At 59.2% G+C, this 22434-nt stretch overlaps 4 protein-coding genes across 5 annotated transcripts; all 4 read left to right on the forward strand.

Moving 5' to 3' along the window:
- The first annotated feature begins 57 nt into the window (after nucleotides 1-57).
- HOXB8 (homeobox B8) lies at nucleotides 58-1655 on the forward strand. Of its 2 annotated transcripts, none has more exons than XM_054708918.1 (2): nucleotides 58-517; nucleotides 1344-1655. In XM_054708918.1, exons 1-2 carry the CDS (start codon nucleotides 94-96, stop codon nucleotides 1649-1651), a joined length of 732 nt encoding a protein of 243 aa, XP_054564893.1. In that variant the 5' UTR covers nucleotides 58-93; the 3' UTR covers nucleotides 1652-1655. The 2 variants fall into 2 exon arrangements, with proteins under 2 accessions (XP_054564893.1, XP_027984514.1); XM_028128713.2 differs by having other exon boundaries at nucleotides 1347-1655.
- Nucleotides 1656-3893: 2238 nt separating this feature from the next.
- HOXB7 (homeobox B7) lies at nucleotides 3894-7291 on the forward strand. Its single transcript, XM_008153751.3, has 2 exons — nucleotides 3894-4372; nucleotides 6491-7291. Exons 1-2 carry the CDS (start codon nucleotides 3973-3975, stop codon nucleotides 6742-6744), a joined length of 654 nt encoding a protein of 217 aa, XP_008151973.1. The 5' UTR covers nucleotides 3894-3972; the 3' UTR covers nucleotides 6745-7291.
- An 8372-nt stretch (nucleotides 7292-15663) lies between these two features.
- HOXB6 (homeobox B6) lies at nucleotides 15664-18615 on the forward strand. The gene is made up of 2 exons (XM_028128714.2): nucleotides 15664-16740; nucleotides 17749-18615. Exons 1-2 carry the CDS (start codon nucleotides 16323-16325, stop codon nucleotides 18006-18008), a joined length of 678 nt encoding a protein of 225 aa, XP_027984515.2. The 5' UTR covers nucleotides 15664-16322; the 3' UTR covers nucleotides 18009-18615.
- Nucleotides 18616-20669: 2054 nt separating this feature from the next.
- On the forward strand, nucleotides 20670-22170 carry HOXB5 (homeobox B5). Its single transcript, XM_008153753.3, has 2 exons — nucleotides 20670-21231; nucleotides 21923-22170. Exons 1-2 carry the CDS (start codon nucleotides 20670-20672, stop codon nucleotides 22168-22170), a joined length of 810 nt encoding a protein of 269 aa, XP_008151975.1.
- Nucleotides 22171-22434: the final 264 nt, after the last annotated feature.

Raw genomic sequence — 22434 nt, forward strand, 5'->3', positions numbered from 1 at the left:
TCTCTCTCTCCCTCCCTCTCCCCCTCCCCACCCCCTCCCCAACAGCCCCCAACTACAGCCGCCGCCGCCGCCGCCGCCTCAAAATTCAATAAAATGAGCTCTTATTTCGTCAACTCACTGTTCTCCAAATACAAAACTGGGGAGTCCCTGCGCCCCAATTATTATGACTGCGGCTTCGCCCAGGACCTGGGCGGCCGGCCCACCGTGGTGTACGGCCCCAGCGGCGGCGGCAGCTTCCAGCACCCGTCGCAGATCCAGGAGTTCTACCACGGGCCGTCGTCGCTGTCCACCGCGCCCTACCAGCAGAACCCGTGCGCCGTGGCGTGCCACGGGGACCCCGGCAACTTCTACGGCTACGACCCGCTGCAGCGGCAGAGCCTGTTCGGGGCGCAGGACCCGGACCTGGTGCAGTACGCCGACTGCAAGCTCGCGGCCGCCAGCGGCCTGGGCGAGGAGGCCGAGGGCTCGGAGCAGAGCCCGTCGCCCACCCAGCTCTTCCCCTGGATGCGCCCGCAAGGTGAGCTCGAGGCCGGGCCGGCGCGGGGGGCGCGAGCCCAGAGGGGCCCCGAGGCCGGGCAGGGGGCTGGCCAGGCCGGGGGTGTTCCCTCCGGCTCCTGGGAGACGCGCCTGCTGCCTCCAGAAGGTCTCCCACTGCTTTCCTTCCTCCCTTTCTTCCTCTTTCCTTCTCTCTCTCTTTCTTATTCCTTTTTGTGTGTGTGTGTGTGTGTGTTTCCCTTGAAGGAGGGTCGCTAAGAGACATTTCCTGAACCCATAAACCCCTCACCCCGCCTGACTTTTCTTCTTCTCCCCCTTCCTTCCCCCCTTTTACTGTTTTATGGGGGGTAGTGGAGAGAGGGTGGTGGGAGTGGGGGGGGCGCTCAACTTTTGCACTTCTCAATTGCTTTATAGTTTAATTACCCTGAAGAAACTTTTCTTCTGGGGGCTTTTCAAGGTGGGTCCATTCGTCCCCATCCTGGCATTTTTATTCTTATCCCCCCCCCCTTCACATCCTTCCTTCTAAAGTTTATGGCACTTTTAATAGATTTGAACCCCCACCCCCCCCCCTCACTCTCTGGTGCTTGTTACCAGGGGAGGTGGCTCCCCCTTTCTGGCTCCCTTAAATTCAGTGGTGTCTGATCCCCCGCACCCCCCCACCCCACCCCCCACCTCCAGCTGACCGCGGCCTCCTAGCGCCCCCTCCCCCGCGCGGGGTAGAAGGTCCCCTGCCCTTACTGATCACACTGGTCTCCCAGGCTGGTTCACGAATCTTCCAACCTTCCCCGTCTCTGTCCCCTCCCCCACCCGCCCCTTCCCTCCGTCTCGCCCTTTTCCCCCATTCCCAGCAGCCGCCGGACGCAGGCGAGGCCGACAGACCTACAGCCGCTACCAGACCCTGGAGCTGGAGAAGGAGTTCCTATTTAACCCCTATCTGACTCGCAAGCGGCGGATCGAGGTGTCGCATGCGCTGGGACTGACAGAGAGACAGGTCAAAATCTGGTTCCAGAACCGGAGGATGAAGTGGAAAAAGGAGAACAACAAAGACAAGTTCCCCAGCAGCAAATGCGAGCAGGAGGAGCTGGAGAAGCAGAAGCTGGAGCGGGCCCCGGAGGCGGCGGAGGAGGGCGACGCGCAGAAGGCCGACAAGAAGTAGGCTCCGACTGGGACTGCCAGGGCCGCGGCCGCCCTCCGCCCGCCGGGCCCCCCGCCCGCCCGCGCCGCCGCCGCCGCCGCCCGCCCGCCCGCGCCCGCGCCCGCGCCCGCCCGAGAGCTCCGGTCCCGCGAGCGGGGCCCGGAGCCCGGCCTCCCGCCGCAGCGTCCCCACCGCGCCAGTCCCCGCTAGTGGTAGTATCTCGTAATAGCTTCTGTGTGTGAGCTACCGTGGATTTCCTTCCCTTCCATGGGGGCCGGGGGGAAGACAAGGATTGGGAGCAAGGACGCCCTCGCCCAGCGAGGGTGAGCGGTTGCTGCTTGGCCGAGCCCCCCCCCTCCCCGCGCCCCCATCCCGTGTAAAAAGCCTCCTTGTGCAATGGTCCCTTTTCCTTTGAACGTGCTTCCTTGTAATGACCGAGGTACCGATTTCTGCTAAGTTCTCCCAACAACATGAAACTGCCTATTCACGCCGTAATTCTTTCTGTCTCCCCTCCCACTCTCTCTTTCTCTCTCTTTCTCTCTCTCTCTCTCTCTCTCTCTCTCTGCCCCCCCCCCCTCCTTCCTCATTTCCTCCTCCCACCGCCTCTGTCCCCGCAGCCCTACCTAGCTCGCTGGCTTTCTCTCTTGCTTCTCTCTTTCCTCCCCCCCACTTCTTTGATTTGACAATTTCGTCTTAAGTGTTTCTCAAAAGAGGTTACTTTAGTTAGCATGCGCGCTGTGGGCAATTGTTAAAAGTGTTCTTAGGTTTACTGTGAAGAGAATGTATCCTGTATCCGTGAATTGCTTTATTGGGGAGGGAGGGAGGGCTAATTATATATTTTGTTGTTCCTCTATACTTTGTTCTGTTGTCTGCGCCTGAAAAGGGCGGAAGAGTTACAATAAAGTTTACAAGCAAGAACCCGAGACTGGCCGGGCCTCGCTCCTCATTTGCTCCAGGCGCCTTGCAGAGCTGGGGGGTAGCTGGTCCCGGGGGCTCCTGCGCCCGCCAGGCCGGGACGTGCGGAGGAGGGGGCGGGGGCTGGAGGCAGGTGGTGCGAGTCCCTCGACCCAGGGGCGCAGGGGGGCGAGGGAGGCGGCTGCTGCGTGATTGGAGGAGAGAGGGACGAGGGAGGGGAGCCAAGAGAAACCCCCACCCTTTGCGTTCCGAGACTGCGTGGCCCTGGAGACCCCAGCCCTGGCCAAGCAGGAGAGATGCGCCTGGGCCGGTGGCTGTATCCTCGCCACCTTCTTTGTTTCTCTGTGCCCTCGTGTGTGTGTGTGTGTGTGTGTGTGTGTGTGTGTGTGTGTGTGTGTGTGTAGGGGAGGGGGCGGAGGAGGAGTGCAGGGCTACTGAGCAAGCTTACATATTTTTATTTTTCCGGACTCTGATGGGGGGAACAGGAGAGGTGAGATGCTCTCGCCTGCCTCTCCCTCGCTGGGACTTGGCCACCCAGGCCCAGCTCCGAGGTCTTGGCTCGCCGCCTGCCTTCCTTCGCTCCCTCTGCTTCTCCGGCAGCCGGGCAGCCGCTCGACGGAGGCATCCGCCTCCCGGAACCAGAAGAGCCGTGTACCGGGCCGCCCTCCTCCCTTCCTTTCTCTTCCCACCCACCCCACCCCCCTTCCTTTTTAAAAAACATTTTTAAATTTTCAAACCTTTTTTTTTTTAAGCCACCAGAAAAACGCAGCACCCAACACCCGTGGGCTGGATCCGGCGCCTTCAGGAACACCCACGAAGTCTGGCTCCTTCCCCGCCCTAGGTCTGGGGCGCCGAGAGAGCCAGGCTCCCCGCGCTCCTCACTCTGGAGGACCGGGCCGAGCCCCCCCAAAGGCCCAGCCAGGCCGACCTGGTCCGGATTAATAAAGACCTGACTTGCCCACACCCACCCGCCCCGTGGCGTGCAATCCCCGCACTTGCTTCTCGCTGGGCAGCGGCCTGGGAAGGAAGGGTGGGGGGCGGCCACACGGGTGGCTCGGAGGTTATTTATTTTCCCGGCCCCTCCACGCCTAGCTCCCCGGATCTCGCCGGCAAGCGGCCTCCAGCCCACGGGGGTCGGCAGCGGCCCTGCAGCCCCCAGCCCCAACCCACAGAGCTTGTCTTCCCCATTCATTATTGATCATATTTTATAAATCCAACGCCACACAATTTTTTCCACATTACCGGAGCCGTGGGGAGGCGGCCCGGCCATTGGCGGAGGGGACGTCACGTGGGCGGGGTCACGTGGCCCGGGGAGGAAAAAGGGGGTCCTTTTTGGTGTAAATCTGGACTCTAATTCTGTAATATATCAAGGAATCTCGTAAAACCGACACTAAAACGTCCCTGCCTACAAATCATCCGGCCAAATTATGAGTTCATTGTATTATGCGAACGCTTTATTTTCTAAATATCCAGCCGCAAGTTCGGTTTTCGCCACCGGAGCCTTCCCCGAACAAACTTCTTGCGCGTTTGCTTCCAACCCCCAGCGCCCGGGCTATGGAGCGGGGTCGAGCGCCTCCTTTGCCGCCTCGATGCAGGGCTTGTACCCCGGCGGGGGGGGCATGGCGGGCCAGAGTGCCGCCGGCGTCTACGCGGCCGGCTACGGGCTCGAGCCGGGTTCCTTCAACATGCACTGCGCGCCCTTTGAGCAGAACCTCTCCGGGGTGTGCCCCGGCGAACCCGCCAAGGCGGCGGGCGCCAAGGAGCAGAGGGACTCGGACTTGGCGGCAGAGAGTAACTTCCGGATCTACCCCTGGATGCGAAGCTCAGGTAACGCCACGCACCGAGCCGTCCCGAGCCGCAGTGGCCTGGGGCACAGTCCCCGGCAGGCGCCCCCTTCCCGGCCAAGCGCCCCTTTCCGCGTCCACGGCGCTCCCCCGGCAGGAGGTGGGCCCTGGGGACGCGGCACCCCCTTGGCCGCGACCCGGTTTGGCTTGGTGCTCTCAGGCTCGCTCTGCTTCCCGGCGGCTCTCTCTCCGCCAGCAGCACAGCGCTCGGCTCCCCCAGCTCGCCCCGCACCCTTCCTCTCAGCCTTTTAGCTTTAAATATTTATCAGCCGCGCCCGCAAAGGCCGGAGCAGAGGCCGTTTGTCTTGCGGAGGAAGGCTAGGGTTTGCAGAGAATAGCCATTAGGGTTCTCCCCCCTCCCCGCCCCCCTTACCCCCGCTGGGGATCTCAGTCTGTGTCCCCCAGTCTCAGCTTGGAAAAGGTCTAAGGGAGGGGGCTGCAGCGATGAGCACTTCTCCCCTCCCCCTTCCTTCCCAGCCAACCCTGCTCCCCCATTATTCCCTTCTGGACAATTAGAGGTGGGCTCTAGAGGGCTGGCGGGAGGAAGGGGTATGAGAGATTAGGATCCAGCCTGGGACACAGAGCCAGAGAGGCAGGTGGAGAGAGGGGGCAGGCTGAGGCCAAGAGAGATGAGGCTCCTGACCCCCCAGTGAACTTGGGAAGGGGGAGGCAGGAGAAAGAGAGAAAGGGGCAGAGGCCTCATGGGAGTACAACGGGCTTACTCAGGTGCCCTCCCTAGGGCTCCCAACCCCCCCCCCCCCTGGAGAACTGGCCAACAGGTCTGCAGGTATTATTCCAGAAGGGTGCCGGTCCTCTTGGGGGAGGCACTAGGACTTTACAGAGCCAAATCAAGAGTTAGAAAGTACAGGCCACTGAGCCAGCTGCTGTAGGAACCCCAAGAGTCCAGGTGCTCCATGGAGTTCCCTGACAGGCCTTTCCCAGACATTCTGCCCTGGACTCAGCGGTCAACCCCAAGGTCCAGAAGGCCCAAGACTTGTGGTCAGACGCTCCCAGTCCAGCCGGGGCTGAGGGCCAGGAGCAGACCAGCTTCTACCCCATCAGCATTGGTGGTCACGCTCCCCATTACCTGCTCCGTAATTCAACTGCCTTTCCAGTTGATTTATCAAAGTCCCAATTTTTCTGCTCGTAAACATTTCAGCTTGGCTTTTATCTTGACTTGAAATTAGGGCCCCCAGTCTCTCCTCCCACCAGCTTCTTCCCCGGAGGGCTGGCACCAGCACCTCCCCCAGTTCAACCTCCCCCAAGCCGCCTCAGGGTTTGGGGCCTAACCTGGGAAGCCCTCCTCTGCCCCTCAGCCCCCATCATCCAAATACTTTATGTTCTACCCCCAACCCAGGCTGCTGTGTGCACTCTCCCCTGTGCTTCCCTGAAGGCCCAAAGATTGCGGTGGAGAGCTAGGTGGTGGGGCAGGTGGGCAGGCAGGACAGCCTGTCCCTGTGAGAGCCTCTGCCACTCACTGGAAAACAGTCATCAGCGGGCAGCTGCTCTCAGACCAACTCCATGCTCCAAGGAAATCTGTAAATTCTCACCAACTCCTCATTCCACAAGGGAGGGGGCGGGTGGGGAAGGAGGGGAAGGACTGGACATATGAGGGTCCTTTGTCTCCTTTTCCTTTTGGGAAAAGCACTCAGGCCAGGCCTAGTGCTTTCTATCAGGGTCACTCACATGGTTTCCATTGCCCCCTTCCCCAAAGACCATCAGAGCCAGCCTCCAAGGGCTTGAGGCCTCTAGTCCTGAGGGTGGTGGAAAGATTAAGGTCCCTTCATCCCACATACATCCCTTGGGCGCTGGGCCTTTAACAGGCAGCAGTTTAGACGTTGGGTTCAGAAGCCCTGGGCTGGAAGACTTCTTAGCTGGAAAATGGGAATATTTGCCTGCGAAGGCCTGTAGCAATGTCTGCACACCCAGGAAGAGGGTGGGCATCGGCTGGGGTATGGAAAGTGAAATGTTCGTTTAATGGGAAAATGGGCTCTTCCAACCACTGACTCCAAATCACACCCTAGGTCTAAGAGGGAGATGGGCACTCTCCTGGCTTCCCCCCCACCCCACGCACTGATTTTTCTCTAAACACTGTGCGCAGGGGCCGACCGCAAGCGAGGCCGCCAGACCTACACGCGCTACCAGACCCTGGAGCTGGAGAAGGAGTTTCACTACAACCGCTACCTGACTCGGCGGAGGCGCATCGAGATCGCGCACGCGCTCTGTCTCACGGAAAGACAGATCAAGATCTGGTTCCAGAACCGCCGCATGAAGTGGAAAAAGGAGAACAAGACGGCGGGCCCCGGAGCCACTGAACAGGACAAGGCTGAGGCTGAGGAGGACGAGGAAGAGTGAGGGATGGAGATCGGGGTAGAGGAAGAGAGAGATGAGGAAGGGAGAGAGGGAGAAGCCCAGCTTTGGGAACTGAACCAGGAAACTCAGATCAAATAGGGGAGGAAACCCTATTTAAATGGAAAACCGTTAAATTTTTTTTTAGGAGAGAAGGTGAAATTTCGGTTTCTTAACACTGAAAACAAAAACTACCTATAGAAACGTCCGCCGGCTCTGTTTTGTACAGCATGGGAAGGACACCATCTACCTGTTCTATAGCTTTCTGGAATTTGCCTCCCCTTTTCTATGTCGCTATTGTAAGGTCTTTGTAAAATGTTGCTGTTTTGTAAGCCCCCTTCTCTGAGGCTGTCTTTTGTGGTCTGTGGGTCTGGACTAACGTGTTGTTCCCCCGCCCTCATGAGCCCACCTTCCCAGTAGAGGCACTGACGGGGCCTTAGGGAGCCCCAAGGACCTACTGACTAGCTCCATTGTCCTCCGTGCACCTGCCCTGCCCCACGCTCCTTGCTCCCGCCAGCGCTGTGATCCTCTTTACATTCTATGTGTATCTGAAGAATGGAGAAATAAAACACAATTTAAAAACAAACGGATGCTCTATTTTCTGTGTCTCCCTAAGGCAGGGTGGGGGTCAGGGCTAGCCATGCCTCCCAGCACCCCTCTGCTGTAACGTCTGATGCTGGCCTGTTTCTTTCTGCGCTGGGGTCTGCTCTTTTTCCTGGTGCCCCTGCTCTGGGGGCTGCCAGCTCGTGAACTCCAACATCATACACACATCCCCTTTACATTTTTTTACAGACGATGACACACACAAATGCACACCATCCTATATTTATAGGCGGACATCACATATAAAGAAATATATGTTGTCACATACAGTCACAAAGAAACACTCATCTTTATCTATTCACAAATACATGTACAGGCATCCTCACATCCCAACTTCATGCCCAGATACGTGCATTCATGTTCACACACACTCACAAGTAAACACAGATCCACACGCACTCCCAGACACATTGATACATACCAATGTACACTCACACACTGGCTTATAAACACACAGATTCACATTTGCCCCCCACTCCCCCAAGTAAACACATCCCCGAGCCCACATGCTCAATCACACACAATCACAAAACCTAACTACCCCCTCCCAGTTCCACAGACTTCCTCCACCCAGGCCTTGCACCCGGGCCGAGGGCTGGGCAGTGCCGCCAGGGCCCCAGCTGACTTGCAAAGTGCTGGGCCCCGAGCGGAGGGCGAGCGGAAGGAAAGGGAAAACGACCACCCAATTCCACTGCGATTCTTGGGATTCCTGGGCGGCGGCGCTGGGCTGAGGCCAGACCAGAAGCAGGAATCCGGGAGGCCTCCGACGCCCGGCGCTGCCAGCTCACTCGGCAGATATTTTCTGCCAGACCCATGCGGTTATTTTATTTCCATTCATTTTTAACTTCCATGGAATTTCATTTATGTGTTCCAAATGAACACAGTGACCCAGATGAAACTTTAAAATGGGGGCTGGGGGGCCGAGGGGAGAGAAGGGAGCCTGGGCAGCGCGAATTTACCGGCTGGTGTGGCCGCATCCCGGCGCCCCGAGCCTGCGGCGCCGCCCGCCCCTTCGCCGCCGGCTTCTTCGGCGCCTTTCGGCTCGCGTTTGGCGCCGCCAGCAACCTGCAGTCTCCTCCGGAGCTCAGGGAAAGAGAGAGAAAAGAGAAACATTTGCGGGGAAGTTATTTCGTTTCCGGAATTGGGGCGCTAGTAGCTTAATTCAAAATAACGGAGGATTTTAGGGGGGGCTGAGAAACAGGAGGTGGATTGTGTTGTTCTTGGGGTTGCTTTTGCTCCAAAAAACTTACTCCCTAATTGAGGGACAAAGCCCCAGAGGCTGGCATCTCCGAAGCTAGACCTGCGGCGCCGAGTTTTAGTCTGTATTCGATGATAAACCCTGGATTTTTATTTCAATGGAAAGAGCAGCAGTCGGCAGACTGTAGGAAGAGGATGGGAAGGGAAGGACGTTTTAAAATCTGTTTGATTGGAATTTGTAAGTAAAAGGCCCCCTAAACCTGCAATTCCCCCCATTAATGACCGCAGAACCCCCTGGAGAGCACATGGAGTTGTCGCTGGGAACCTGGGCGAGTGGGCATTTGGGTGGGAGAGGCAGGGATCCCGCCTTAGCCTCCTCCAATTCGTGGGGTGCAAAGGAGAGAATCGGGTTGCTACACGTCCGCCTGGCCCTCCATCAGGGCCACCTTTCCTCCCTGGGGGAAAACTAGGGCCCAGGGGATCTAGGGCCCCCACACCCACAATGCTGCAATCCTCACAGGTGGGGGTCCCGCCATTAATAGAGCTGGGAATGAGGGGGGCGTTCAGAGAAGCAGAGGGGGGCACGGAAGCTTTCATTTTGCCTCGATGCAATTGGCAACTCAGAACACCAGCTGCTGCTCCCGACTAACCCCAAAATTGCCTCAGAACAGTCCCCGTGTGGAGTATTTGGGGTGAGTTTTTACTAGAAGAGGGGGCAGAGTTCCTGTGAGAATGGGGAGGTTCCAAAAAGAACCCCCTTCCCAGCTGGACCCTTGTGGCTCCTCGACCTGATTGCCTGCACCCCAAATATCACCCCTTCTTAGGGTGGGGTTTCCCCAAAAAAGCGAGAAGGAGAAGAAAAGAAGATGGCGACTGAGAAAAGGGTTGCTGGTGGAGCAGCCATGAAGAAATGCAATAAATTCCTTGTTGTTTTATGAAAATTTACAACTTTGTGATAGAAGTTTATGAGTGGTTGAATCCAGCGATTGGCCGGCGCCGGTCATGTGGCCGGGCGATCGTGAACATGAACTTTTTATCATTTCCCTGGTGGTTATAATGCAGCATTCTTTTGGACACCACACCTAGGTCGGAGCACTGTCGTCCTTCAGGGCTCCAGCCTCTTGATATTTTTATACTTCAGTATCAGTTCGATCAAGCAAAAGAGAGAGGGAGAGAGAGGACGGGAGAGGGGGAGAGGAAAGAAGAGAGAGAGGGGGGAAGGAAGGGTGGGAATTACACAAAAGAGAGAACCTAAAATAATTTTAATTCCTAAGTTAATTTCCTTGCTGATCTGGGATTTTAGTCACCATGGAGGGTAAATGGACAATCTGCCCAGGACTGCAGGCTGATGCCATTTTTCAAAGCCAGAACTTGCTCCATTTTCTATGCAAATATCAGAAAAAACGAAACACCCTCTCTCCCAAGTCAGAGAAGGGGAAGCGACGGCTCTCAGGTTGGGACAATATTATCTGGAAGATGAAGAAGAAACCGAACGCTCTTTTTTCCCCCCCTCCTTCCTCCCCACCCCTTTCAATCGGAGGACAGAAACCTCAAGGTCTGCAAAGGTAAGGGAGATTCTACAATTCTCTTCTTATTCTTGTGCCTCGATTTTGTAGGTGGGGCTTGGGTTTGTCGCCCCCCCTCCCCTGTCCAAGATGGGGCTGAACCCCACCTCTGGGTGCTGCAGGGAGAGGCTTCCCAGGAAATTCGGCGGTAGAGAGAGGGGTGGCTGCTGCCTGGAGGAGGAACGAAGGCAGGGAAGCTGGGAGGAGGAACCGAAAGGGGCCACAGAGGCGAGCTCTAAGTCGCCCATTTAAGCTGGGAGGAGAGGCTCCAGCGAGGGGGCTTCGAAAGGGAGGATGGGGGTGTTTGGGCTTCAGGGCACTCGAAGGAGCCGGTTGCTACAGCCTCTGTGGGTTTGCGCCTCCACCCCCTCCCACCATCCCTCCCTCGTTCTGGCCTCCCCCCAATTGCCCCGGTGCAGTTCTCTTGCCCGGTTCGGGTGTCGGCAGTTTCCCGGCAGCATTGGCACGAGGGGCGGTGGCGCTGAGGGACGTCCTGGTCTCTGGAGGGCCTGGGATCTCCGCAGAGGCCACGGAGGGCGAGGAGGCGGCTAGAGAGAGGCAGAAAGAACAATTTACGGAGAAACACGCTCATTCTCTCTCTTTGGAAACATTTCTGAAATTCAAGGGCTGTAAGTGGAGGCACCTAAATGGAGTTACTCCCCTCCCCCCCGCCTGCCTCAGAGTGCCCAGGTCTCTGGCCGCTCCCGAAGGAGGGAGCCTGGCTCTGCAGGGAGACAATTTTGTGGTTTTTTAACGCGGTAGGTTACAATGTGTTGGTTTCTGGGCGACGCTGATGCTATTACTTGTGTTTTGTCGGTTTTGGGGGGGGGGGTGAATTTCGGTGGAGGAGAAAATTGTCATTTGCATAACTGATGTTGAAACATTTCAAACTTTCCTGGATCTAAACCTGGTGATTGTGAAGAAGCTGTTTTGTGTGTTGTTGTTTAAGGCTTGTAAATAAAATTTTTTAAAAAAGGAGAAGAAAATGAAAAAGAAAGCCCAATTAGGGGGCCTAATGGTGTCCGGGCTAGAGGGCTGCCTGGCGCTGAGCTCAGACAGCTAGTCCTGTCCCTTGGGCGCCAGATTTCATCCCCCAGCCAGGCCTTCTGGGGGTGAAGGGGAAGCTTTGGGCTGGAGAGGGAGATTCCTAAAGTAGATGGTGGGGGTGGAAGACGGTGCAAGTCTCTGGGTGTGGAGTTAAAATAGAGTAAGAGGGCTTCTGGGGAAGCTGCAAGCCAAGAGGTAAGCGACTTTGGAGAGATTGATGCAGTTTGGTTTGCACGATGCGGTGATTGCTTCTCTCTTCTTCAAGACCAGAGGCCGAGTGGTTAGCCTCAGGCCCCTGGCTGCCTAAGGAGGTTGTGTACGGGGATACTGGCCCCCTTGGTCCCCAGCTGGGAGAGAGGGACTCAGCCACTTGTGGCGAGGGAGGGGTCCCTGGAGGCCCAGGTGGAGGCCCTCCCAGCAGGCCGGGGTGGGGTGTCCGGAGGGACCCCGGCGCTGCGCATAGCCAGAGAAGTTCTCGGCTAGCACCCACGGCTCTTGGAGCCTATTCTCAAAGGGAAAATCCCCCCAAACCCACCCAGACGAAAGGTCTTTTTCTCCTGTAGCCTCGGCGGGGTATAAATCATCCCTTAGTTTGCTGTGATCCCCAAATTATGCGGTTTGCTGCCATCTACCGTCCGTTCGGAGACATGCGGCTTCGGCGCCGCTAGCCCCGCGACGCTGCCCGTACCGTGCCCGACGCCCGGAGCCCGGTCTGGCGGGATTTGGTTTAGGTTTGGCGGGATTCGGGGGCTTCGGGGCCCAGATTGTCACTTCCCGTTGGATCCCGGTTCCCGCCCGCCCGGGTGTGGATTAGAGAACAAGTGTCCTCTCGCCCTCGCCCGCCCCATCCTGGCTCCGAACCGTGTGGCTGGCGGGGGAAGCGGCTTTTTCTGGGGGATATTTAAAGGGACTGATACTGCCTTCCGCGGGCAGGGGGGCCCCCCATCCACCCACCGCGGGCGCTAGAGGGGACCCTCCGGGCCTCTCGGGAGATCCGAGGCCAAGGCTGTTCCAGGTTTATTTGGTTTTCTTTTCGGCCAAGGGAGGGGCCCGCAGAGGAGGCGCCGGCCCGGCAGTTCCACTCGGTTGTCAAAAGACAACCGGGTCTGTGTTCCCCGGTTGGCTGGTGGGTCTTGCCAGCTCCTTGGCTGGTGAATCGGTGGTGAAGGAATTGAGCCTAATTTTCTGGAAACTGTCGGTGTCTGCAAGTGAGTGTGGGCCCCCTCCCTCATTCTCAATCGTTTCAAGCGAAATAATCGACAAAGATGCGTTGGGGGGCGGGGGGGGGGAATTGGGAGTGGGAGTAAAGATCAATCATGGAGGAACCAGACCATTGTGATGTTCGTTCCTGCCGGACCCCTCACACCCGCTTTCCCAGAAGGGGTGGCGGGGGCGGGGGGTGGGGGGTCCGCGCCGCGGCCGCCTGGTTGGAATATGGGCCCCTGTCTCTCGGGTTACTGATTAGCTCGGGCTTTCAAGCCTCTGGAGGAGGCTCTGGCCATCCCTTTCAAGGTGCTGTGGCCCCGGCTGCTGGGCGGGGGCTCCAGGAAATGGCCTGCGGAGCCGGGCGGGCCGAGGTGTTACTGGGGTCTGGCCTGGAGCTGGAGGGGCCCCGGCGGGGCTGAGGGCAAACGCCAGGGCTACCGCCCCCCGCGCCCTCGGCGCCGCCTCGGGAGTCTGGGCCGCAGGGGCAGCCCTTTCAGGTTCTCCGCTGCGGGAGAGATTCTCCTGCGGCTGGAAGGCCCGGCCCAGGGCGGGAGGCCCCGAGGGAGCGCGCCCCGAGGGAGCGCGCCCCGCCGGGATGGGCCCCTCGGGGATTTTTCCTGTGGGCAATCCAAAGGTCAGGTAGGGAGGAGAAGGTGGCTGGTACCGGGGGCTGAAACAGTCCAGGGCTCCTACAGTGCTGGTAGACCTGGGGGTTGGGGGAGCGGGACCTGAGCACCGAAGCCCGCCCCACCCCGAGATCAGAGACGAGGTGGTTCATTTGCATATGAAAATGAGGTCCTTGCCCCGAGCTCCGGCCCGGCCCATTTCAAGGCCCGGTCCCACCTAAACAGCTCGCAAACGTTGGGAAGCCGTCACATTGCTTCCTCTGGGAACATTTATGCTCCCCAAACCCAGAGAATCACAGAATTGGGTCGATAGGTTTCAATCTGCCACACCCCAGCCAGAGTTACAAGTGGGGTGGGGGAAGGTGCCCACAACCCAAAGAGCTGGGGGGGGGGGCACGCTTTGTAGCTGAGAGGAAAGGGGAAGCCTGGACAATGTCTCAATCCCCCCCTCCCCTCCACACACATGCAGGCGGACACCCCTCCCTGAGGTTGCTGGTGCTGGGGAATTTTCCTCCTGAGCTGAACACAACTGAGGCATTTCCCTGGGAGCTGGAATGTGTGTGCGTCCACAGGGCTGCAGATTGGAAGCCCAGAAAACTACAGTTAGAAACCCTGCCTGGGAGGCTTCTGTGCAATCCTTCTGTTGTGTACTCAAGACTTGGTACACATTTCTGTCCACCTCTCCATACGCATGCTTCCTGGTTGAAGCAGGGAGAGACCCTACCCGCCCCCCCCCTCCCAGACGGGCAGCCGGCTGTGCCCGCTGCTGTGTATTTACATATTCCCCCTTGGAGACAGACAGATGGGACAGTGGACTGAACCACAGACAGATTCGTAGAGATCTGGCTCCAGAAACCAGGCGGCCTCTGGCCCAGCTCTGCCTGCCTGCTCTTTCTCCCAAACAAACGGATCAGAGGAATAAACGCTCATAAATACCTCTGGGTTTAGATAAGAGCGATGAGGCGCTATTTCCTTTCATGCTGTACTACAGGCGCCCAGGCCCTGCCTTTTCGGCTCCATCTCACGACAGGCAACCTGCAGAGGTGAGGTTAATTTGGGGCTGTGACTCTAAGGATAAGGGGGTTATTTTCCTGCTTCTATCACAGGGGAATCTTACTTTGTCCAGACTCCACAGGCAAGCCTACATCATCCAGTCCCAGGATGGGGACCTAGTGGCCAGCGAGGGGACAGGGCGGGCTGAAACCCAAGGCCCAGCTTCAGTGGCAGGGGAGGAGGGAGGTGCACACAGGCGTTCTTCCACCTCGCTCACCTCGCCCAAACGTTCCACGTGCCTCTGTGGGAAAGGGCCCAATCACAGCTAGATTGGAACATTTATGGGCCTGATCACAGCTAGATTGGAAACATTTATGATGCTCCATCATTAGAGGGCTTGAGTTTATTTTTTCTTTAAATCTTGATAAAACGACTGCAGAGTCAGGCTAGGAAGGGATCACCACTTGGCCATGAAGGTGCAACCTAGAGGTTGTCCTGAGTTCAGGAAGCCTCGGAGGCCATTTTGCAACCAAACAGGTCCCCACCCTTAGTCACCAACCTCAGCCCTCTACCACTTTCCCTGGTGTCTTGTCCCGCCTTCAGTGGGGAGAGCTGGCCCACAGAAAGGAGCCCAAAGAGCAAGGGAGAGAGGAGGCGCAGCCTGGCCCCTCCGTCAGATGTTGTCCCACACCCTGGCCCGTTCCCAGCTCCAGGTCTGAAGGTGGTCACCCTTTACCTCCTCTACGTGAATATTAGAATTTTGAAAACACACATTGTGGCTGTCTTCCAGCCTGGCTTCAATGTTCATTTTCTTTAGGCGAGAGAGCCAGGGACATACACTCTCTCACACACTCAGGCTTGTACTGCCGCAAAGCTGGTGCTACAGAAATGAGATGGGGGTGGGAGGGATTGTAGAGATGCTGAGAGAGACAGAGGGTGGCGAGCATCTGGAGAGGGGATGTGGGCTGATAGTTCTAAGCTGCCTGCTGAGACCCAGAGACTCTTCCCTCCTTATAAAACTAAACCAAAATTAAGTCTTGGGAAATGATTTTTAAAAAGAACTGCCCGCTTCTAGAGAGACTTGGAAAAGGTGTGAGGACCCCTATTTCCCTGGTGGTCTCTAATCGCCTCAAATGTCAGGAGGGTTTCAGGACCCCAAATTAGAGGAGGACCAATTTCTTTCCTATACCCTCTTTCTGAGACAACCTTGATTCCTAAGAATCTGTAGCCCAGGATATTCTTATGTCTTTGTGGGGGGTGGAGGTTGCAGGCAGGATAAGTAATCAGACAAACCTAGGCTGGGGGATGCCCCTCGCACCTCCTCTCTTTATCCCTTAGTGGAGAGGGCTAGGCCCTCTCCCCAATGCCCCTTCTGGTGCCAAGAGCAAGCGGTACATACTAGAACCGGGCATGATGTCTTGGGTAGCAGCCATAGTGGTCCAGGAGGCTCCTAACCTAGCCGCAGAGCCAGAGGAGAAGGTCGGGCTCAGACCCTCCTCCCATTGACCGGCCTTCGGGGTCCTCTGGCAGCAGGCTCTGGCCTGCCTCTCAGACCATGAGAGTTGTGGAGAAGCAGAAATAATCCCAGGCTTGGAGAGATAGAGCAGATCTGAGAAACAAGGCGGGGGGGGGGGGGGGGGGGGGGGGGGGGGGCGCTTCAAAACCTGGGAAGGAGATGGTTTCTTTTTCGCCTCTCTCTCTTTCTGCAAGGATGCTAGTTAGCGGGGAACTCTTCTCCCCTTCGACCCACACAAAACCCCAGAAATAAACCGCCTTTGGTTCTCTCCTGCCTAGGTCGAGATGTGAGATTCAGGGATGGCTGCCCACCCTTCCCTTGAGGGAATGGGGCTCGAGCAACGCAGGGGTTAACTTTTCTGAAAACACAATTAACTTTTTTCCTATCCTGCGTGGGGAGGGAGGGATGTATTTATTTAATCACTGGGGGACGAGGTGGTCTCCGTCAAAGCCCCCTCCTCCCGCACAGACGTCTCTCTGGCAGATCCTACGTAGATGGAACAGAACGCGTAGTGTTGTTGGGGGGGAGAGAGAGAGAGAGAGAAAGGAGAAGGAGAGGAAGGAGGGAAAAAAAGGTTGATAGGTTTGTGCGCGGGTCCCTCGCGCGGGCTGCGCTCCTCCTGGGTGCTATTTGACAATTCCTGCCTCTGCCATTGGTCAGTGTTGGATCAGATGGTTGTATTTCCTTCTGGCCCTCACTGGCACCTCGCCATCCCCCCTCAGCTAAAACCCAATCTCAGATATACTACTAATAGGCGCGGCGCTCGGACTATAAAACACAACAAATCATAAACCCGGCGGAGCAGCAGCGGCCGCGCGCGCCTCCCTGCCAATGAGTTCCTATTTCGTGAACTCCACCTTCCCCGTCACTCTGGCCAGCGGGCAGGAGTCCTTCCTGGGCCAGCTCCCGCTCTACTCCTCCGGCTATGCGGACCCGCTGAGGCACTACCCCGCGCCCTACGGGCCCGGGCCCGGCCAGGACAAGGGCTTCGCCGCCTCCTCCTATTACCCGCCGGCGGGCGGCGGCTACGGCCGCGCGGCGCCCTGCGACTACGGCCCGGCGCCGGCCTTCTACCGCGAGAAGGAGTCGGCCTGCGCGCTCTCCGGGGCGGACGAGCCGCCCCCCTACCACCCCGAGCCGCGCAAGTCCGACTGCGCGCAGGACAAGAGCGTGTTCGGCGGCGAGCCCGAGGAGCAGAAGTGCTCCACGCCCGTCTACCCCTGGATGCAGCGGATGAATTCGTGCAACAGTGAGTGAGCCTCCGCCGCGGCCCCATCCCTGCGGGCACCCACCCCGGGAGACAGGACTAGTGAGCCCCCCACCCCTTCTCGCCCTGGGTGCAGGCTGGGCATCTCCGTGAGGTCGAAGGGCAGACGGGGGCGCCTGTGCAGGGTCCCCTTGCTCTGCCATCTCACCCTCAGGAGTTAGAAAGTTTGCCAAGTCCCGGCCGCACTCTGAGCCAGGGAAGTGAGTGGGCTCTCGGGGGGGGGGGCAAGGCCAACCCGGGGTTGCGGGTCAGGGGTCGCAGCCACGGGCTTGGCTTTCCCTTGGGCCCCCAAGTCCTGGTCGGTCCCCCCACCCCAAGACGGTTCCACTAAACACCGAGTGCGTCACGGGAAGGGGGGCGGTGCGACGCTAGCAAGGGAGAGTGCAGTGTGTCCCGGGCTGTTTCCCTGGGGGGGGGGGGGGGCTGGGGAAAGATGAGGCACCAGGAAAGGGGCGGTCGTCAGAGGAAGGGGGGGAGAAGAAGGGGAAGAAGCAAAAGAGTGGGAGCAGACGGAGGGGGTGAGTGGGAGAGGCAGGCGCCTGGGTCTCAGGGTGGATTATTTGTCGGCCTTAAGTCCCAAATTGATGTCCATTAGCGGGACAAGAAAGTGAGGAGCCGTTAATGCCCACTGTGGATCGATCCACGTCATTACGGATTAAGGGCTGGAATCTGTCACCGGGGGCGGGGGAGCCAGATGTAAGGAAAGAGACGCCGCCGCCGGGAAGAGACACACCTGGGCGCCGCTCCCCCAGCCCCTCCCCCTCGGCTCAGGTGGGATTTTTAAACTGCTCCTCCCATCCCCCCGCGGAAAGGCCAGCAGGGAGGCGCAGGCCGAGGAGGCCCGGAGGGAAGCTGGAGGGGGCGCTGCAGGGACCCGGAGAGTGCAGGGCGTCCCGGGACAGGCTGGAGTCCCTGTGTGAGGGGTCGAGTGGGAAAGGGAGCTCCGGCCCCGGTGACCCCAGGCCTCAGCCTCTCCTCTCTGCCTCACAGGTTCCTCCTTCGGGCCCAGCGGCCGGCGCGGCCGCCAGACCTACACGCGCTACCAGACCCTGGAGCTGGAGAAGGAGTTCCACTACAACCGCTACCTGACGCGGCGGCGGCGCATCGAGATCGCGCACGCCCTGTGCCTGACCGAGCGGCAGATCAAGATCTGGTTCCAGAACCGGCGCATGAAGTGGAAAAAGGAGAGCAAGCTGCTCAGTGCGTCTCAGCTCAGCGCGGAGGAGGAGGAAGAAAAACCAGCGGAGTGAAGGCGCTGGGAAGGAAGGCTGGGGCGCGAAGGGAGAGGCCTGTGGGCAGCCGAGGGCATTGGAGAGCTGGAGAGGGCTCTGCGGGCGGGGGAGCCGGGGGGGCCCGCTCTCCAGCACGAGGCGGGCGGGGCCCAGGGCTCCCCGGGTCGCCCCCGCCCGCAGAGCTCTGGCGGGTGCCGGAAGGCCGTGCAGCCGGAGCCCACCCGGCATCCTCGGGCCCCTCCGTCCCCGCGGACCCCGCCTCAGCCGGCCCGGGCTCCCTCCCCCCGCCCCGTGAGAACTGAGGACCGGACTCACTCGATGTTTCCTGGAGGCAGAGCAAAACACTCTTGTCCGTGTCGCATCTCATTTCGTCCCCGTCCCCCGTGCACGGTTCGATGGTAGCTTCGCAGCCCCCTCAGCGGGGGCCTCGAAGACTCCCTGACCCCAGACCTCTGGCCCATTCCCTCCCCGAAGCCACTGGAAGGAGCACATACTACCTAGAAGTAAGAAGAGGAGCCTGAGAAGAAAACAAAGTTCTATTTTATTAATTTTCTATGTGTTGTGTTTGTAGTCTTGTCTTAGCTCTGGACGTGAAATACTTCCGTAATAATATTAATATTATTAATAATGATGATGATGATGATAATAATAATAATAAAGACATAAAAAACGCGCCGCTTGGTCACCTCTGCTCTTCCCGGCCACGCCCCCACCCCCGCGGCCACCCCGCGGTCCCTGGGCCGGAAACGCCGCGGCGCAGGCTGGGGCGCGGTGGGCCCCCCCGGGCCGGCTGGACTCGGAAGTCACAGTTGAGATAAAGGCTGGAGCCGGCCCGCTCAGCCTCCAGCGCTCAGATCGGCCTCTCTCGGTGCGGACTTGGGGGACCCAGAAGGGCCGTTTCCCCCGTATTCTGCAGCATCCCCCCCGCTTGCCTGTGGCAGGAGGGACGCCCCCCGAGGCCCCCGAGGCCGGGCCCCTGGAGAGACTGAGCCAGGAGGGTCTCGCGCCTGGGCAGCGCTTCTCGGTCCTCCGAGGCCGTGGCCTTTGGCCTGCCCACCTGGCCCGATCTCTGCTGGCCTTGGCCCTGGGCTCTTGGCTTGTGGCTCCGGGGACCAAACCAGGGCCGTGTGCTGTCTCTTCCCCCGCAGCTGGAAGCTCCAGGCTGCCTTTCCGGCCTTAAGCAGGAGCTCAGTGACAAGTAGGGGGATGCGAAGCCACGGGCAGGCCAGGCGCCGGCGCAAGGGCACGACTTCCTCCTGCTGGGGAGACCTGCGCAAGCAGGAGGCCAGGTTGGGGGGCAGTCTGGTCTCCTCCAATCTACCCAAAACGACCCGTTCTCTCCTCCCCTCACCCGCGCCCAGGCGGCAAGCTGTGGACGCTGTTTTCCTTTCTTCCTCCTCCCTCTCTCTCTCTTTTTTATTTTTAAAGAAAATAGCCTCTCGGCAGAAAGGGCCCAGCTGCGGCTGTCTCTGGCCGCCCAGCGAGCTCAGCAAGGCGCCGCTGGTCCTGGGAACCCCTTCCCGGGAAGGCCTGGGCCCCGCGGGGCACACTCAGAAAGTACCCAGACGCTAGCGAGGGGGCCTCCAAACGCAGCAGCAGGCGTCTGGTGCGGAGGCCAAAGGCTCCTGCCTCGATCCCGAACTCTGAAAACCTCGTTTCCACCCAGACCCCAGACGCCCGACGCGGCCACCGGCTCCGTTTTCCCCTACAACTAGGCCGTTTCGCCCCAGCCAGGATCCTCCTGGGGTCCCCGCCCGGCTCTGCCAGTCCCCCAGCTGGGCTAAGGATGGGAAGGAGGTCGAGAAGAGGACCCCCAACTTCTAAGGGACACAGGAGAAGCGAAAGTTTTTCCTTCCAACACTCGGCCCAGCCCTGCCTGCTCGGCCTGAGGGCTGTGGACGGGCCACTGCGGCCCCTTAGGAAGCTGGCCGGGCCGCGCTGGGGTGTGAGGGTGTGGGTATTCCGTGCCAGTAATTGTTTTTCACACGTATCTTCCGACCCTCTCTCCCATTTCCGCGCCCCACTCGGAGACTTGCAAAAACCAGAGTAAGGGAAAAGCAACTCAATGTTTGATCATCTCATCCAGAGTTAAAATAATAATGACAGAGCGAAGAGCCCAAATAGAGAGAAATAACCGCACTCCCAAGAAAGTGAGTAAAGGCTCAAAAGGGTCCCTCCTGTCAAAGACACAACCCTGTGGGTGACCCTAGGCCGGGTTTCTTTCTCGCCTGGCGCTCGCGGGGAGCAAGCAGGGAGGCAGCCAGCCTACGCCGCCATGGCGGTCTGCGGCCGGCGCTCCCGCCGACGGCCGGGAGGTGGCGCGCTCTGCTCAGAGGCCGCTGCCAACCTTCTCCCTGCGTCTCCCCCTTTCCCTGTTTCCCCCTCTCTCGGAGGCTCGCATTGAATCGGCCCTAACGATTCTCGGATCGTCATTATTTGTAACCATAGAGCATGAATTACCTCTTGAGGTCATCAGTGAGAATTTACGACTGGTCAACAAAAGCACGTGATTCCCTAACGCCCCCCCATCCCCCTTCCAACCCCCCCCCCCATATTTGGCCGCATACATAGCAAAACGAAGTACAGTGCATCGCTATAATTCATTAATACATCATAAATCGTGAAGCACAGGGTTATAACGACCACGATCCACAAATCAAGCCCTCCAAAATCACCCAAATGAGCTCGTACTTTGTAAACTCCTTCTCGGGGCGTTATCCAAATGGCCCGGACTATCAGTTGCTAAATTATGGCAGTGGCAGCTCTCTGAGCGGCTCTTACAGGGATCCCGCTGCCATGCACACCGGCTCTTACGGCTACAATTACAATGGGATGGACCTCAGCGTCAACCGCTCCTCGGCCTCCTCCAGCCACTTTGGGGCGGTGGGCGAGGGCTCGCGCGCCTTCCCCGCGCCCGCCCAGGAGCCCCGCTTCAGGCCAGCGGCGTCGAGCTGCTCCCTGTCCTCGCCTGAGTCCCTGCCCTGCACCAACGGCGACAGCCACGGCGCCAAGCCCTCTGCCTCGTCCCCCTCCGACCAGGCGACCCCGGCCAGCTCCAGCGCCAATTTCACCGAAATAGACGAGGCCAGCGCGTCCTCGGAGCCAGAGGAAGCGGCGAGCCAGCTCAACAGCCCGAGCCTAGCTCGGGCGCAGCCAGAGCCCATGGCCACCTCCACAGCCGCGCCCGAGGGGCAGACTCCGCAGATATTTCCCTGGATGAGGAAGCTTCACATCAGCCATGGTAATTCTGGCTCTCTCCTCTCTTTTTGTCTTCTCGGGCGTTCCTTCTCTGCGTTTGGGGGTGGGGGGGGGTGCAGGCGAGGAGAGGTTGGCTTTCCTCAAATATAGATTTATTTATTTTTTCCAGGGGGGCAGAAGTCTCTAAGAGAGTCCTCACGGCTCCGGGGACAGAGCCCCAGAAGGTGTTTAGCTGGGGGGCTGGGGAGGAGTATTTGGAAACAATTTGTTCCCAGACTCGGCTTGGGTTTTCTTCGCCCAGCTGTACTAGCTTTGGGATGAAGGATGGGGTTTCTGGAAGGTGGGGAAGGGTCCTGCTTGCTACCGAAATGTCCAGGCTGCCACTGGCAGAGGAGGGGCGAGGAGTCCAGGAGCTTCCCAGGGCAAAAGTGCAGCCGCTCTCCTCCCTCCGGGGGGCCGGCGGGCCGCCGGAGCCGGGCGCAGGGTGAGGCGCAGGGAGGGAGCCAGAGACAAAGCCGGGCGCCTCGCTGCCCGCAGAAGTGGGGGCTGCAGGGAGAGAGGGTGCAGAACGCGAGCTTGGATTCGGGGCCTCTGGAGTGGGGAGGATTGGAGCTGCAGTGAGCTGGTGGCCGGGGACGCCTGGGTCCCGCTCCACGCCCCCCCTCCCACCCAAGGGCCCCCCCCTCCCTTAACTGGAGTAACGTGGCCTGGCGGCTCTGCTCTGTCTGCTCCAGATATGACCGGGCCTGACGGCAAGAGGGCCCGGACCGCCTACACCCGCTACCAGACCCTGGAGCTGGAGAAGGAGTTCCACTTCAACCGCTACCTGACCCGGCGGCGGCGCATCGAGATCGCCCACGCGCTCTGCCTGTCCGAACGCCAGATCAAGATCTGGTTCCAGAACCGCCGCATGAAGTGGAAGAAAGATAACAAACTGAAAAGTATGAGCCTGGCCACAGCCGGCAGCGCCTTCCAGCCCTGAGTCCTCAGGGAGGAGCCCTGGGCGGCCCCAGAGCCCAGGCCGTCCCCAGCCCCGGCCCCTCCGAGCCTCCCCGCGCCGCCGCCGCCGCCGCCGCCGCCGCCGCCCGCTGGGGACTGGATCCCATGCGCCTGCCTCGCCCCAGCCTCGTGTTACCATTTTTCGTTTGGTCTTAGATCTTCCCGTGGCTCCCTCTCTCCTGGACTGATGGATCTTGTTATTATTGTTAATAATAATGATAATTATTATTTCCCCTCCACGCTCCTT

Source organism: Eptesicus fuscus, chromosome 20, assembly GCF_027574615.1.
Source record: "Eptesicus fuscus isolate TK198812 chromosome 20, DD_ASM_mEF_20220401, whole genome shotgun sequence".
Classification (NCBI taxonomy): Eukaryota; Metazoa; Chordata; class Mammalia; order Chiroptera; family Vespertilionidae; genus Eptesicus; species Eptesicus fuscus.

Bases quoted from the DNA above. Each gene is read 5' to 3' on its own strand.
- HOXB5 (XM_008153753.3), top strand. From the start codon at position 20,670: ATGAGCTCGTACTTTGTAAACTCCTTCTCGGGGCGTTATCCAAATGGC. The intron at 21,232-21,922 runs GTAATTCTGGCT...TGTCTGCTCCAG, and splicing joins GAAGCTTCACATCAGCCATG to ATATGACCGGGCCTGACGGC.
- HOXB7 (XM_008153751.3), top strand. From the start codon at position 3,973: ATGAGTTCATTGTATTATGCGAACGCTTTATTTTCTAAATATCCAGCC. The intron at 4,373-6,490 runs GTAACGCCACGC...CACTGTGCGCAG, and splicing joins CCCCTGGATGCGAAGCTCAG to GGGCCGACCGCAAGCGAGGC.
- HOXB6 (XM_028128714.2), top strand. From the start codon at position 16,323: ATGAGTTCCTATTTCGTGAACTCCACCTTCCCCGTCACTCTGGCCAGC. The intron at 16,741-17,748 runs GTGAGTGAGCCT...TCTGCCTCACAG, and splicing joins GCGGATGAATTCGTGCAACA to GTTCCTCCTTCGGGCCCAGC.
- HOXB8 (XM_054708918.1), top strand. From the start codon at position 94: ATGAGCTCTTATTTCGTCAACTCACTGTTCTCCAAATACAAAACTGGG. The intron at 518-1,343 runs GTGAGCTCGAGG...CCCCATTCCCAG, and splicing joins CCCCTGGATGCGCCCGCAAG to CAGCCGCCGGACGCAGGCGA.